General features: G+C 42.5%; 1 protein-coding gene across 6 annotated transcripts in view; it reads left to right on the forward strand.

Annotated features, from left to right (window-relative positions):
• The window catches only part of LRP11 (LDL receptor related protein 11), a 69,656-nt gene that overhangs the window by 13,655 nt on the left and 38,296 nt on the right, over positions 1-17,705 (forward strand). For all 6 annotated transcript variants that reach the window (XM_060029801.1, XM_060029798.1, XM_060029797.1 and 3 more), the window contains exons 3-5: positions 6,980-7,121; positions 12,144-12,269; positions 13,110-13,316. In XM_060029801.1, coding sequence (XP_059885784.1) covers positions 6,980-7,121; positions 12,144-12,269; positions 13,110-13,316 — 475 coding nt within the window. The remainder of the gene's footprint in view (positions 1-6,979; positions 7,122-12,143; positions 12,270-13,109; positions 13,317-17,705) is intronic.

Raw genomic sequence — 17,705 nt, forward strand, 5'->3', positions numbered from 1 at the left:
CGCGGCATGTGGGATCTACCCGGACCAGGGCTTGAACCCGTGTCCCCTGCATTGGCAGGCAGATTCTGAACCACTGCGCCACCAGGGAAGCCCTGCTTTGGTTTTTGAATCCTCTTTTCACCACTTCCTCTGTGCAAGATGGGAATAACCAAAGCCCTCCTCTCAAGGTGTTATTACTGGGATAAAAGGAGGTAATGCAAATAAGACCCCTGGAACAGTGAGCAGCACATAGTAAACAGTAAAAAAAGTACATTATCATTCAATTTATTCTGAGATCATCTTTCCTTTGATGGTGTCCATGACGTCCCTGGTAGCCTTGTCTTGCACCCAGGCGGGCTGTGTTGGTGCCTGGGTAATGTTCTCTTAAAGATTCTCCCAAGGAACCCCAAACTCCAAATACTTATTCCATGTGCTCACCAGTGCCCAGAAGGCCTTTACTAGGGAACAAAACCTCACTCCTCCAGTGCCTACAGAGGAAACCCTTCAGAGTCTGGTCTGAGTCAAAAAAGGACTTTTTAAAAAAATGTATTTTTTTGACACTGAAAAACCAGAGGGTCTAGTTGTTTGCTGGAGGTGAGAGCAGAAGGAGAGAGGGAGAAGCAAAACAGCACCACACCCCAGGGCACCAAAACGGATCGGAACCTCTGCAAACTTTCACCTACGTCACTGCCCGTCAGTTATTTTATTCACCTGAAGCTTTGAATAAAGGACAAAAAGTTATGGCAGCCCACAGAACATTTTTGAGACACAGAAGATTATCAAGGCTGCAAATTTCCTGAATAATATCTGAGGATAAGTTGGTGCATATGGGGCTTCCTTGGTGGCGCAGTGGTTAAGAATCTGCCTGCCAATGCAGGGGATGTGGGTTCGAGCCCTGGTCCGGGAAGATACCACATGCCACGGAGCAACTAAGCCCGTGCGCCACAACTACTGAAGCCAGCACGCCTAGAGACCATGCTCCGAAACAAGAGAAGCCACCGCAATGAGAAGCCCGCACGCCGCAACGAAGACCCAGTGTAGCCAAAAATAAATAAATTTACTTTGGGAAAAAAAAAAAAAGTTGTTGCATACGATTGAATATTCCGTTGTGGCCTTAAGTATTTCTTTGTGTCTTGCTTCAAGAATTAAGGGTGTGGACTTCCCTGGTGGTGCAGTGGTTAAGAATCCGCCTACCAGTGCAGGGGACATGGGTTCAAGCTGTGGTCTGGTAAGATCCCACATGCTGCGGAGCAGCTAAGCCCGTGCGCCACAACTACTGAGCCTGCGCTCTAGAGCCCGCGAGCCACAACTACTGAGCCCATGTGCCACAACTACTGAAGCCCGCGCTCCTAGAGCACGTGCTCCTCAACAAGAGAAGCCACCACAATGAGAAGCCCGCGCACCACAACGAAGACCCAACGCAGCCAAATAAATAAATAAAAATATTTTTTTTAAAAAAGTGTAAAGAAAAAAGAATGAAGGGTGTTATTCGTCAGGAAAAAAAAACCAGCAAATCCTAGGACTTACTGCACCAATTAAGCAGGAAGACACATGAGAGCATAATAGATGAATAATTCATACCAGTTGTTTCAGAATTAACCGTGAGCCTTGATGTAGACTGCCCTTTAAGCATGAATTCCTTTCACACAATAGCTCAGGGCCTTGAATGTTTAACTGCATTTTTTTCTTTAAGAAAACTACTTATAAGGAAATGATGAAAAATAATCTCCCTGGGAAAAAAAGTACGTACCTCATGAAAAATAAATCTGGGTAAATTGAGAATTTGTGAAAGCTCTATTCCAATAGCAACAGAAGCTTTGAAGTCTTTTTCCTGTTCAGAAACACTCAGCTTCCCAGACAATAAATTTATAGCACAATAGGCTTCCAGCATCACAGGAATCTGCAGTCAGTCTGGGCTTTCAGGTCCCCTTGGGTTTAAACCTGACTTCCTGTCACTGTCCCTTCAAAGGTCCTGGCACTTCTATTTGGCGGTGGGTAGTAGGGTGGGGATGTGGGCGGGAGAAGCACTTTTAGAGGTTTTAAAGGACTTTGCGTGTATGAGGAAGTATCTTGCTTTTTCAGACCACAACAGCTAGCTGGTTTGTGTATAAGCTGTGACTCAGTGCTTTCTAGGAAATGATTCTTGGAATAAGGACCTGAAAGGCCTAGAGCTCTGCTAACTCGGAGGTAGAATTCTACAGTGGCTACGAGCATGGAATTTGGAATCATATGGCCTGGGTTCAGACCCAGTTTTGCTAATTCCCTTGTGGGGTGAACTTGGGAAAATTACTTCATTCTTTAAGCCTCAGCTTCCTCAATTGTGAAGAAAATAATACTACCTGAGAGTGTTCCACTGGGGGTTAAAATGGGAAAATGCAAATAAAGTGCTTAGCACATTGCACAGCACAGAAAGAGCACTCGTGGAGAGGTAACTATTATAGCTGATTCTAAACATCTTGGGATGTAAACTATTTGTGGGGTCTCTTTGACCAATAGTTTAACTGAACTACAGTAAGAATAAATTTGCTCACTTGTATGTACACAAACAAACAAAAATTATGAGCGCCTTCTACCTGCAAGGAGCAAGGGAGTAAGGCCCTATGAAGAATTTGTAGGGTATTTTGCCCTCAGGGAGCTGCCTCCCATTGAGGAGATTAGATGTGCCCCTAAATAACGATAATACCAAATAGAAGGTGGCAAGGCCAAAAGAGAATGTAGATAACGTGCCCCTGGAACTCAGGGGGTGGGAGAGATTATAGTCTAGCTGAGGGACATCAGAGAAGACTTTGCAGGTGCGAGCCCTGTGGTACATGTCTCTGTACTCTTAATATTTTGACAGTAGGACTCATATCGATGTGAAAATTTCGGATTGAAAAGATCCACATTCTGTAGTGCAAAAATTTTGAACATGTGTGAGGGCTTTCAAGTTCAATGTATATCCTCTGATTACAGTAACCTAGGACCATGGAAATCAGTATCCTTTTAAAATGAGAATCAGGTTTGGCTTTCCCTGGAGGACAGTTGCCCATTTGCCCAGTGGTCTGTGCAATAACATACTTTTACAAACTTCCTTGGTTTGGAAAGAAGGGAAGGGCAGTAGGAGAAGAAGCAAGAGGGCAGCAGTGCTGATCTTCTGTCTGTAGAAACTGCATATGGCCACAGGTGCAAGAAAATTGGCTCACGCCCTCAGGGAATGTCCTGCTCTTGGTGGGAAGGATGGGAGCGTTAGTGTTACTCTCTTTCTCTGCTCTTGTTCTAGCTCTCTCTCATCTTCTTTTATGTCATTTGCCATTCTGTTCACTCTTTTGTTCATTTATTCATCAAATATTCATTAAGTTTCTAGTCTTAGAACTTAGGTTCGAAGACTGCTGGAGGTAAGAAGAGGAATAGGGCTTCCCTGGTGGTGCAGTGGTTAAGAATCCACCTGCCAGTGCAGGGGACACGGGTTCAAGCCCTGGTCCGGGAAGATCCCACATGCCGCGGAGCAACGAAGCCCGTGCGCCACAACTACTGAAGACCGTGAGCCACAACTACTGAAGCCCGCGTGCCTAGACCCCGTGCTCCGCAACAAGAGAAGCCACCACAATGAGAAGCCCATGCACCGCAACAAAGAATAGCCCCCGCTCGCTGCAACTAGAGAAAGCCTGTACGCAGCAACAAAGACTCAACTCAGCCAAAAATAATAAAAAAATAAATTTATTTAAAAAAGAAATGCATAATAAGAAAAAAAAGGATAACACAGAAGTAAAACATGGTTGGGTTGTAACAGGAAGAATAGGTTCCTTTTTCCTCTCTGTACTTCTAGAGGCTTCTAATCATGGCTAGTTTTATAAGTGGAGCGCTATTTACATAACACATTTTGAGAGAATTTGAAAAGTAGGAGAAAAGCCCCAGTCCAAAAATATTTCTCCCTTTGATTCCTGAAACCTCAAGATAAGCAATGTAATTCTGTCTTAATTACTGCCTTTTTGGTTCTGTTCTTTTGAGAATGATCCTCCTCTGGTGAGGTTAAGAGAAATCCCCAACTCCTGAGGAAACGCTCTTAAAATCACCTTCCTGCACAATTGGGAAAGATGGGTACATCAGAGTTTTTTGTGACTATGATCTAACTCCATTCATTTGAGCATATATAACTAGGAAAGTACAGACAGTTGAATTCATTTTGCTTCTTTTTTACAGAACTTTGGGTCATATTCATGATGAAAAGTAAATAGAAAAAGGAACATGTAACTGAAGAACAGAACTTAAGCATGTTCACCTGAAGTATCTCGACAGCTGTGGTGCCAGTTTATGTTCTGGCCTCTCCTGATCAGGACAGCTGCCCTGTGTGTCTCCTTCACTCTCTGTATGTGTGCAGGGAAATGGCGTTGGATTATAACAAGGATCGTAAAGGCCTTCAAACCGCTATAGAGCTCTCATCCGGTTTTGCAAGTTGGATTAGTTGACACAAGGCAGAAGGCTAGAATGCGTTTGGGTTCATTGGCTCAATGGAGTTTCTTACTGAAATATTTTGTACCACGTTATCTTGTCACTGCTTTGTAACTGACATATGCCCAATGCCTTATATAGAAGCAATTATGGGGGTAGGGGAATAGACAGGTAGTACTCATTTTGTAACTCAGTATATATAATAATCATGTATGTATGTGTGTGTGTGGTATATAAATAAACCCAAACGTGTATTCCTCGCCACTAAATTGCTATTTTAGGGAGGTGCAGTTGAGCCAGAATAGCAGAGTGAGTTATACATTGATTTAGCCAGAGGCCAGCCATCAAAGGCTCTGTTACTGCTGAACAGGAGATCTTGGGCAGAGATTAGAAGCTCTTTGTTTTATTAAAGGTAATATCTCTCTCCAAGTTACAAATTGGGTATGTTGCATATACATTTATGTGTGTGTGTGTGTGTGTGTGTGTGTGTGTATTTTTTATCCTGACACTTGGGAAATGTTTGTAAAATACTTTAAATCCTTTCCAGTGTCATATAAATGTGAGGAGATGTCCAAGAAGATGACCTGGGTGCTTGAAGGGAAAACGTCCGTCTTACAGTTCTATATATTCTAATATCTGATTTTGAGGAAAGATAGCATTTGTTAGCCAACTAACTAAACTGAAAAGGGTCAGGGAATTAAAAGTACAAATTACTATGTTTGAAATAAATAAGCTACAAGGATATATGGTACAGCACAGGGAATATACCCAACATTTTATAATAACTATAAATGGAGTATAACCTTTAAAAATTGTTTGAGTCACTGTGTTGTACACCTGAAACTTAACCTGAAATTGTAAATCAACTATACCTCAATTTAAAAAAAAAAAGACATGCCAAGCTGTGTTATGAAAGGGATTAAAAAATCAAATCAGATTAATGTTTTATCTCTTATGGCTTCAAAACCTGAAAGTTTTCTGCATCCAGGAAATAAAAACACAGGGAAAAAAATCTTGAAATGATGAAATCCAAAAATCAAAGTGTTTACTTCCGTTTCTCACTGGCTCTGGGAGACTTAAGGTGAAACAGCAAAAGCTTTAAACAAATTACTGCAGAAGAAGGGGAGGGGAACCTTTTGTAGAAGAAATTTCACAGGAGATTAATAGGACCTTATTGACTTTCTCAGTTATCAAAATAAGCCTCAAACAAAGACCTTGGTATTAAGTTACCGTACTTAGTTTCTGCTCATAGAGGCAAGGCCTGCAGATGTGGACTGGTGCCGAACGCAAAGCCCTCTTCGGAGGCCCTTCGGGCAAGATCCATTCTCTGTCAGCAGTTGTCAGCATCTCCCTTTTCTGTTGGTGTCCAAATCCAGCAGCTCTCAGAGCTTTCCCACAGAGACAGTTGATCGTCATTACACCCATGGATAGCCGAGCCGCAAAACCTGACAGAGCTGTCCTTCCTCTATAAGCAGATTTTTCAAAAAAAAAAGGCGCCAGGGAGGGGATATTTAATTTGAAAAGACCTAAATTTGAGTGCACCCAAGATGTTGAAGGTGATTACCATGGTCTGGATCTGGATACGGTGTTTCCTGCATCAGAGAAGAGGTACCTAGGAAGGCTAGAGTGAGGCCTCCACAGCCCAGGTGGAGGGACTGGCCCCTTAGACGAGGGATGCTCTGTCCTTCCAGCCCCAGCGTTGGAAAGAGGCTTCCCAGGGAAGGCACGGCCCGCAGAGGTTTAGTTTGACACGGGCATGCTGAGTGTTGACACCCAGGAGCCTTCCCAGACATATGACCGGGGCCTGGGTGACGATGTCTTGCGTGGATGGCCCCCACAGCCTCCAGCCTCAAGGCTTCCCTGGTCTCTTAAAATCTCCATTAACTTCATCTCAGCCTCACTCCTGTGGCCACATTCAGCATCCCCCTGTCGCACCCACCTTAAATCCCTACTCTGACTCAGTCCTACTGTCTACCCTCTCCTCTCATACACCCAGGTCAGCACACCCCAAGGCTGCTGGCCTTCGGCAGTCTTAGGTCTACGTTCTGGCAGACCAGCTGGGACAGAAGACAGAGCTTCTCTCTCACACCACCCTGCTCAAGGCTGCAGGGCTTCACGTCAGCATGCTCCAGTGTGGTCATCATCTGCTCCCATGTTTCCAGGCATTCCTGTCTAAGTCCCAAGAAACGATAAACAGTGGTGTCACCTGTCGCATAGCTGCCACCTCGCACAGCCTGCCTGACTCTGAGCCAGAGGCTCCCCTCAGCCTGGCACCCCTGTGGCCATAGGAGAGGTCATAACTGACCCTTCCAATGCAACCATGTGGATGGGCATGGGAGGGGAAGTTTCCAGGAGAAAGGGGGTGTCAGGCCCCAGTCCCACCGGAGCTCAAGTCTTCTGACCAATCTGCCAGAATTGTGTGTGATTAGTATTCTGCAACCTTGGACCAGGAGTGTAGAGAAGTGGGTCATGGGACTGCTTCAAGGATGACATTGATTTCCAGCTCAGGATGATGCTGGACTCTGTGCCTCAGGTTCTTAACTAAATATGATGTTTCCTGTTTGGGTATCAGGTGCCTCAGTCCGGAACCCTGAAGCTGTCCCACCTACAGGAAGGGACATACACCTTTCAGCTGACGGTGATGGACACTGCTGGGCAGAGGAGCTCTGACAGCGTCTCGGTGACCGTGCTTCCCGTGGCCTTCTCCACAGGAGGTGAGAAGAAAGCCCTTCCCTCACATTCACAGTGGCCAACAGAAACCAGGTTATCAATGGAAGGATGGTATTAAATTGGCATTTTATATTCTGACTGTGCATTACAGGGGCCCTTTCATTTTATTTTTGCTGTTGTTGAATGGGAAAATCTTTACTAAAATTATGATTGCAAAAATAGGCTGCATTGTATTTTGGGCTAAGTGACACTGCTGAATTGGGGCGGGGGAGCGCTCCACACTCCAGGGGATGAAGGTAGGCTGTGTGAGCCACGGGACCCGAAAGATGCTCCATCTTTCCGTGACTCAGTTTCGTGAAAGACATCTGGCTTTTCCAGGAGAGGATTTAAAGGAGGGTGGTCTATTTGATATGTATGTTCAAAGTATGCAGCCAAGGAGTACATTGAAAACAAATTAAAATATATGCACGCATGTGTCAGTTTAAAAGGACTATTTAAAAACTGTCATGGACACTTTACACAGATGCACAGATACGTTAATAACATAGCTCGACATATATATAATGCTTCTCACGTTCTGTTGCCCAATGTAAACTCATTTCTCTCATTTACCTGTTTCTTACTTTCCCAAACATCTACATTTCTAAGATTAGCTCATCAAGTTAAAAAAAAAAATTTATATGGAACTCAGCAGCACTAAAGATATGGGGGTATGGCAGAGGGAAGCCCTCCCCCCAATTCACTCTGGAGAAGTGCTGAGATAGTGTATGTGTGAGGGTCCTGTCACTCGGTCAGCGGATGCCTTCCCAGCATCTGCGGTGAACGGGAACTGTGTGCAAGGCAGTGGGCGTGGCTACTGCGCTCCACAGACCTGATCTCTGCCCATGTGTGGTGACCCTTCACTAGCCATGGCTCTAGCAAACTTGTAGCCTGTCTCCTACATCCTTGATTCCTCAGTATTTAGATGGTAATCGAGCCAGCAGTTGGGAGAATAAGAATAAAAAGACTGGATTTACTTGTACTTTGACTGATCTTCCATCAAAGACATGGGTCAGTGTGCATATTGGACATGAGAAAGGAGACTTTAGAATCCTAAGAACTCCGCCACCTTGATAATTTGCCTTCCACAAGGATACAGCGTGTTAGGAACATTCACAATTAGGTTGGCTGACTCCTGTCCAGCCAAGGTTTAAGCTGACCATGAGGAAGGAGGGGTGACCGCCAATGGACAGGCCAGACCCCAAACTCCAGTGCACTCACCGCAGCACCGTGAGTCAGCCACGGGGAGTGAGCCAGGCCTGCAGCCCGGCCCACATTCAAGCAGTCCTTGCTTGTTGATTTATTGCAGCTGCACCAAAGAGCCAGTTACCTAGAACACACCTTGGAAAGCTGGCCATGTGCCAGGGCCGCTGCAAACAGCTGAAATCATCAGCAGTGGAAAACTCCTGGGCCCTGAGGGCTGTTCTCCCGGGAACAGGGCTCCCTGGGCAAGGAGCCAAGTCAACTGCTGGTTCTGGGAGAAAAGTGCTCCTGTCATCCCCTGCAGAAATTAGAAAAGGGTTGTTTTTATACAACTGAGGTGCATGGGAGGGAGAAACGGCTTGAGCTCATGGAGGCAAAGGGCTGACACCTCACCAGCTGCCTGTTGCTCTGGTTTACTTACTCAGGCCAGTTTTCTGGGGCTCCCAAGGCCAGTTGCCAGTTGTACATTTCCGGCCTTTCTCAAGATGACGATAAAGTGTATTTGAAGCTGCAGAGAGCGAGTGATGTGATTCACCTTTGGTTACTGAAAGGCCAGTTGGGTATAGGTCTTACATATGTAACTTTATACAGAAAATAAAAAGAATGCTATTGTATTAACTGCTGTCTGGAATCACTCACTGGTTAGACTGAAATAACAAACTATGAATTAAAGTTAATAAGATCCTACATCGACACATTGAAAACAAGAGGTGGAGATTGAGAGAGTTTCTGTTCCCTCTTTTATATATACGCATCTTATGGTTAATGACTAGCTTTCATGATAACCAAGGGTGACACTTTCTGGGGTAAACAGACAAGCACATACCCCTGCTTCTGTGATAAGTTGGTTCAGTTTTGGATATAGAGGCTGCATGTTTTCCAGCTCTGCAAAAAATAATCTATTCACAGAGCAAGCCAACAAACACCTCTAAGATGATCCAGATATGTGGTCTCCATAGAGAATCCCCAACAGACAGTCAAGACATTTTTAAGACGGAAAAGAAAATACCAGAACTTATCTATTTTAATTATTTAATTAATTATGGCTGCATTGGGTCTCTGTTGCTGTGTGCGGGCTTTCTCTAGTTGCGGCGAGCAGGGGCTACTCCTCGTTGTGGTGCGCAGGCTTCTCATTGAGGTGGCTTCTCTTGTTGTGGAGCACGGGCTCTAGGTGCACAGGCTTCAGTAGTTGCGGCACGTGGGCTCAATAGTTGTGGCTCACAGGCCTAGTTGCTCTGCGGCATGTGCGATCTTCCCGGACCAGGGCTCGAACCTGTGTCCCCTGCATTGGCAGGCAGATTCTTAACCACTGCGCCACCAGGGAAGCCCCAGAACTTTTTTTTTTTAATTTATAATTTTTTTTGCGGTACGCGGGCCTCTCACTGTTGTGGCCTCTCCCGTTGCGGGGCACAGGCTCCGGGCACGCAGGCTCAGCGGCCATGGCTCACGGGCCCAGCCGCTCTGCGGCATGTGGGATCCTCCTGGACCGGGGCACGAACCCGCGTCCCCTGCATCGGCAGGTGGACTCTCAACTGCTGCGCCACCAGGGAAGCCCCAGAACTTACATTTTTATTAATTTTTATTTTGTACGATGTGTAATATGGTGGCACATGCTTAGGATTTATAGGTTGGAGATAGGTATAGTCAAACAGGTTTGGGGACCACTAATCTAGAAATAGATGGGTAGGTTGGAGATAGGTATAGTCAAACAGGTTTGGAGACCACTAATCTAGAAATAGATGGGTAGGTTGGAGATAGGTATAGTCAAACAGGTTTGGAGACCACTAATCTAGAAATAGATGGGTAGGTTGGAGATAGGTATAGTCAAACAGGTTTGGAGACCACTAATCTAGAAATAGATGGGTAGGTTGGAGATAGGTATAGTCAAACAGGTTTGGAGACCACTAATCTAGAAATAGATGGGTAGGTTGGAGATAGGTATAGTCAAACAGGTTTGGAGACCACTAATCTAGAAATAGATGGGTAGGTTGGAGATAGGTATAGTCAAACAGGTTTGGAGACCACTAATCTAGAAATAGATGGGTAGGTTGGAGATAGGTATAGTCAAACAGGTTTGGAGACCACTAATCTAGAAATAGATGGGTAAATTACTAATATGGATCTAGCTCCCAAACTACCAAGGAGTCAGGAAAGCCTCAAGATAGGATTTTCATGACATGAGTTTAAGAAATGTAAGCAGAGGCTGCATCCTGCTTGGTGTCCACAGAGTTTCCCTTTACTTTTCCTCCCAACCCCTTCCCTGTGTCTGAAGCATATTCTCCTTTCTAGGCCCAAGTTCTCAGCCATAACTGCTGGTTTCCTGCGTCCTCTTCTTTCTGCCACCATTTCTTTCCTTTACCTCTTTTTCCTCCATAATCAAGGTATCTTCGAATTGCCTTCCACCCAGATGGACTCCTCTCCCAGCATTTTAATTGAACTTCTTTCCAGTAGAACGTTTCCAAGACTCTCCTGGGCGTGTATACTGTGCTCAGCCATTTGTCTCAGAAATACCATCATGTACCACTCTCCCATGAACTGAGATAATAGTCTAGTCCATCTGTCCCTGGAGAATTACAGAATCCTTAAGACCTACTTTTAGCCTGGTACCTTTAGTCTGTATCACTCGTGTCAGCAGTTGTTATGTAGCTAACAACTATAAAGTAAAGTTGGCTTAATCTGGAGTTGGGGGGTGCAGGGAATGCCTTTCAAGAAAATATATGTAGCTCTGAGGGTTAAAAACTCTTAAGAGCTCCAAAATGAAGGGAATTTCATTATTTGTAGAAAATAAATTCTCACCAGCTAGTAGCTAAAGATTCTGTTTATTCTTTACAGCACCATGGATCTATGGTGGCCAGCAAACAGGGTTCAATAGTAGAAAGTTGATCTCAGTAAAAATTATTACTTAGGAAATGTGAATGCAAGAATAGCACATAGAAAGTGGTGTCTATACAGCTGATCACAGACACATGAAGGAAGGAGCCCAGCTGAGCTCAGCCTAAATCACCATGAGAAAAATAAATGGCCAGCTGATACAAAAAAAAAAAAAAAAAGCAAGTGGTGTCTCTGCTAAAACACAGCCAGCCAAGTACTGTGCAAGGGGTGAACCGGTGTGAAGTGGCCTGCTGGGGAGCTGATGGACGAACGGATGAATGCAGAGTGGGTCACCTGAGGGAGGAAACCCAGGGCAGGATGGGGAAGACCAGAGCTGCTGCTTCTTTGTTCTCACCTCTAAAGTATCATTGCCTTAGAGAAGGGCTCTAAGATGAAGAGCCGGGGAGGGTGAAGGGTGAGCTGGGACAAAGTGAGAGAGAGGCATGGACATATAGACACTACCAAATGTAAAACAGATAGCTAGTGGGAAGCAGCCACATAGCACAGGGACATCAGCTCGGTGCTTTGTGACCACCTAGAGGGGTGGGATAGGGAGGGTGGGAGGGAGGGAGACGCAAGAGGGAAGAGATATGGGGATGTATGTATATGTATAGCTGATTCACTTTGTTATACAGCAGCAACTAATTGTAAAGCAATTATACTCCAATAAAGATGTTTAAAAATAATAAAAATAAATAAATAAATAAGCTGGGAAAAAAAAAAAAAGACGAAGAGCCCATGGTGATTCCTAAGAATTAAGTCAGGAAGGTCAAGAAGAAACCCCCTAACCTTCCCAGAATCTGTTGCTCGAGCACAGACTGTTAGGTGTTCCCTCATTATCTGCATCTCTTTATCCAAATGCATTTCACTATATGTATAGTCTCTGTTAATCTTGACACGGTAGAAGTCTTTTTTTCCTGCACTCCTGTGACTTGAGACTTGTTTACGAACAGGATGCTCGAATGTTTGCTCACGCTACCACTTCTTTTGTGATGACGGCTGTTGCATTGACATCACGCTGGCTTGCGATGGAGTGGAGCAGTGTCCTGATGGGTCTGATGAAGGTTTCTGTCAAAATCGTGAGTTGACTGCATCACATTTTGGGGTAGAAGGGATGTCTGTATTGTCACAATAAATGGAAACTCAGTAATGCTCTTTTTCTGCCTTATTTCAGGTATAACTTCATGTGAATGAGCTATGCCTTAAATTAAATGAGCATTTACTATGTCTTTAATGCGAGTTACAAATGTCAAATTTTGATATCACTTACGTTTTTAAGAGATTGTTTTCAATTTTCTGCAAGATTCTTCCCCATCCTAAAAATGCTGTTTAGCATATGCTTTTTTAAAAACTGAAATGAGGGACTCCCCTGGTGGTCCAGTGGTTAGGATGCCGTGCGTCCCATGCAGGGGGTGTGGGTTCAAACCCTGGTTAGGGAACTAAGATCCCACATGCTGCACAGCCAAAACAAAACCAAAAAAAAAAAAAACCTGAAATGAGCTAACGTTTTCTTTTGATAGATTTTTTAGAAAATTTATGACATAAGCGTGTGGTTAGTCCGAGCTATAAATCAGTCTTATAATGCCACGTGTATAAACGCTCACCGCAAGGAAGAAGAGCTGTGGAAAGTTTAATGAAGTACTGGTTTGAGCAAGGATGACGAATCTCAAAACCGTAGGTTTAAGTTGTGTCTTTGTCTCTTTCTTTATGTGAACTTTCAGAAAGCGAATTATTAGAAGAGAACTGATTACTTATTTGAAAACAAGAGCAAATAGTTTTTTATGGGGCTCTGATATATCTTAGATGAATAAGTTATCATTCCCAAATGTCCATGACTTTAAATCTACTGCAAATTTAGTGGTTTTAGCTAAAGTTCAGAAAAGAAACCCAACAACTGATAGTAACTCTTTCACCCTCAGTGAGCCTTGACCGCAAGATGGTGACCCACACGGCTGTGGCACAGCCTAGACCCACCGGACCAAGCAAAGATGCAGGCAGGGGCTCCTTGAGGGAAAAGTCCCAGAAAGCCACTGCCCCAAAACAGCCACCTGCGTCATCAGCCATGGAAAAGAGGAATCATTCTGCCTTTTGGGGACCAGAGAGTCTCATTGATCCTGGGATGCCAGGTAAGGGCTTGAGGCAGATTTTCACAAAGAGTCTCATTTTCTATAATGACACTTGGCTCAAAATAAGGTTCTATTTGAAGAGTGTTAAGGAAATATCTTAAAAGAAAGGATGGAGTTAAAATGAAGAATTGGGCCAAAAAGAAAAAAAACTTGACATTTTCTCTGATTATTTATAGTAAGGAACACCTACCAAATACGTTCATGCATACGTACGTATATACATACTCCAGAGGTATCAATACGTTTATCTGTAAATAAGTTAGAGTTTAAAAGTTTCAACACCTATGTTAAGGAAACTAATGCCCTAAGTGTTAAATTTTAGGTTATTTTGAGGCGAAGCAGCATAACCCCTACCTATTTATGTAAATCCTGTTCACACCAAACAAGTGAATGTGAAGAAAATATTGTATTATGTTGAAATGGTTGCATGTGCTAATATCTCAGCATTATGCCTCCGGTTTAACTAAATCTGTCATCTTTTGCTTTTCTAAAAATATGGCTAATAATATTTTAGAATTCATGCATACTCCTAGAGCATTACAGGATTCTGCTGTTTGACAACTGTTTACACATTTATATTTGCATGATTGTATGACATAGGAGACAGAATATAGGTTATCACATTTCTGTATGCTTTTGTGAGTGTCTTTCAGTACTCAAACTCTGCATACATTTTACTGAAATAATCTGTCACTATTTCAATAACTACTTTATGAAACTTTTTTGTTCATTATAGAAGATACAGAAGTTGCAAATAATAAAAAAAGAAAATGACTTAAAATACCACCCCTTTATTGATAACAACTTTTAATATTTTGGTATATTTCCTTCCAATCTTTTATCTACTTTGTAGATTTTATTTTATTTTCACACTTTACAAAAAGCATCCTTTATTGTGCATAAAAGTCACTGAGAAAAATAAGGATCAGAGTCACTGGGATTTTGAGATGAAATGCACATAAACATAAAAAGGAAGAAAAGCCATCAAATATGGTCTAATATTTCTGTTCTTTAAGAACTATCCTGTTTCTGTCCAAATCAGGAAAGCTACTCTAAAAACACTTAAGTAGGGCTTCCCTGGTGGCGCAGCGGTTGAGAGTCTGCCTGCCGATGCAGGGGACACGGGTTCGTGCCCCGGTCTGGGAAGATCCCACATGCCGCGGAGCGGCTGCGCCCGTGAGCCATGGCCGCTGAGCCTGCGCGTCCGGAGCCTGTGCTCCGCAACGGGAGAGACCACAACAGTGAGAGGCCCGCGTACCGCAAAAAATAAATAAATAAATAAAATAAAAATACTTAAGTAGTAGACATTTTCGTTCCTATATATATTATGTTCTCAAGGCATTTTGTCTTGTTTGATTTAAATTACATATCATGATGTGGTCAAAAACAGACATATTTCTATTTTGAATTTTGAACGTTAGAAAGGTCAAATAATTTTCAAAAAGAAACAGGTCAATACCAGAGTCAGGGCTCATAATTAACATTTTATTAATTCTCTGTCTCAAAATTTGACCATGAATGTTATCCATTATAAAATTTGAAAAAAATACAATTGCCTTAGGTTGTCCTATTTAAAAGTTAGATCACAAAAATGACTTGTAAAAATTGAGCATTGAGGATGAAATGTAAGATAATTTTATTTCTTCATATTTCTGCTCTTATAAGAGTCATCTAAAGTGAGTATTTCTACAAGTCTCCATTCTGACCAGGGCACGTATTCTGGATAATGTCTCTATACATATATCCACTGTATGGTTGTATAACTTACTATTGATTTAGCATTTATTTAAATGTAAGCAATAAAGTACTTTAAATTGTTATAGTCAAAAGAAAATCAATAAGTAATCACCAAAGAAGAATATCTGTTCTACCCCCTGAAACAATATATTGTCTATAAAATGTATTTATGTTAGAAATCGAAAACTTGAGATGCTCTGTCTCTTCAAAGCTTCCTGTAAAACAAATGTATTAAATTCTTACTTATATTTCCCAACACATGTGCATGCTCACATATAGATGCACATACAACATACAGATGCACATACAAACATTCAATAAGTAAAGGGAAAAATCACCTAAATAATCACATAAGAAAGATCTTTTTAAAGCCCTCAGAATGTGTACTATCACTATACAGGTTTGTGATTTGTTAAAAATAGATCTAAATTCACCAAGTATGCAAGATAACTTCATGATCAGTCTTCAGAATAGTTCTTAGAATTTAAAATTTCCTATAAATAAAATGACTTACAGATCTCTTTGTTACTCACATCACTCTGTTATTGGTCAAATCAGTCATACAGTCAACTGGGTCATTCCATCATTGGATGACTTAAATAATTTTTTTTTTTTTTTTATACAGCAGGTTCTTATTAGTCATCCATTTTATACACATCAGTGTATACATGTCAATCCCAATCGCCCAATTCAGCACACCACCACAACCACCACCCCGGACTTTGTAGATTTTAAAGTGCTTCAATACAAATATGTCTACAAAATATCCTACAAAAGGCTTTTCTTTCAGACAGTTTAGGTTAAGCGCCCTACAGATGCCTGCTTTTGTTTATTCCTTGCTCGTACTGCCACCTAATGGGAGAATTTTGCCACTCCTTCCAAACCTTGGGATTTGTTTGACTCCATTTTCTCCATATGGAAGGTTTGTATGGAGAAGACAGTCACCTAAGAAACAGAGTAAGGGGAGACCAGGTGTTTTGGGCAGCAGGGATGAAGTTGACAGAGAGAACAGAGTTCTCGGAGGCCACAACGGGTGAACTCTTGCTCCGTCACCGTGGACGAGAGGCACACATGAACTTGAATGAATTAGCTGAAGGCAGAGTGAAGACCAAAGGCCAATCTCCTTCGTTAGGTTCTAGTCATGGCTCTGCCTTTTGAACCCTGAGTAATCGCTTCATGTCTCTGGACCTCAGTTTCCTCATCAGTTAATAAGAGCTTCAACCAGATGACCCCTAAGGCCCTTCTAGCCAGGTATCTGTTTGGGGGAATATGAAACGCCTGACGCTCGCGCAGGATTCCATCAGCCCTTGTCCATGCTAGATATTGCTCTGTGATCCCAGCTTTATCTCCTGGGGGTTGAGGACTCAGCCTCAGAACCCTTTTGCAAATAATGCTCCAGGCTGCCACCACCGGTTAATGATAGTTGACACCCAATCTGAAATATTTTTGCATCTCTATTTTTTTTTTTCATTTTTGGCCTTGCTGCATGGTGCAGCAGCATGTGGGATCTTAGTTCCCCGACCAGGGATCAAACCCGTGCCCCCTGCAGTGGAAGTGCAAAGTCCTAACCACTGGACCGCCAGGGAAGTCCCTGCATCTCTATTTTTGTTCTTTTTGATAATAAGCCTTTGACTTGGGCTATGAAGATGTAAAGAATGGAGTTTCACAGATGCAGAGAGATTAATATCCAGTTATTATTTATTCTATGTATTATTTTTCCTAATCACTAAAGTAATATGTATTTACTGTAGAAAATTTGGAAAATATAGAAAACTATAAGGAAGAAAATTTAAATCATCCAGCAAAACTCACCATTAACATTTTGTTGCATTTTCTTTCAGTTACTTTTACTTATATATATACACACATACATTTATTCACTTTTAACAAAATTAGGATATTTTTACAAAACTTTTATTTTTCTCACTTATGAGTATTTTCATACGTTATTAAATGTCCATCAAAAACACAAATTTTGAAAGTCCAGGGTGGGAATTCCCTGCCGGTCCAGTGATTAGGCCTCTGTGCTTCCACTGCGGGGGGCACAGGTTTGATCCCTGGTTGGGGAACTAAGATCCCGCATGCTGCGCGGCACAGCTAAAATATTACAAAAAAAAAAAAGTCCAGGGTAAAGAAAGTGGGAAAGAAAGAATAGAACCTTGAAAGTGTTAGAAAGGGCTCCCACAACACATGGTTTCTGTTTGGACAACATCCCCCTTCTCCCTCCTCTTCTGTTATCCCTGAGACCACCAGACTGGAATCCCCAGCCTCCAATTTCATGTGATTTGAAATTATGTTATATTCAGCATAACATAGTAGACTTAAAAATGCATTATTGTTTGTGACCTGTGCCTGATTTTACAAGGATTATCAGCTAGTACAGTAAATATGAACAAGTTAATTTTTCTGCTGCTTCCTTCCCCCGCAGACTTGTGAGGATAAATAACACTTAACTCATTGAAGAGACGCTAAAGAGATACTAAGATTAATACTAATAATGTGTACAGAAAGTAATGAGATGCAGTTTTTCATGTATCACATTGGCAAAGGTGAAAACATAATAATAATGCTTATAAGAGTACAGAGAGGGAGATACTGGTGGTCCAGTGGTTAAGAATCCATCTTGCAATGCAGGGGATGCCGGTTCGATCC

The sequence above is a fragment of the Delphinus delphis genome, chromosome 14 (genome assembly GCF_949987515.2).
Source record: "Delphinus delphis chromosome 14, mDelDel1.2, whole genome shotgun sequence".
Classification (NCBI taxonomy): domain Eukaryota; kingdom Metazoa; phylum Chordata; class Mammalia; order Artiodactyla; family Delphinidae; genus Delphinus; species Delphinus delphis.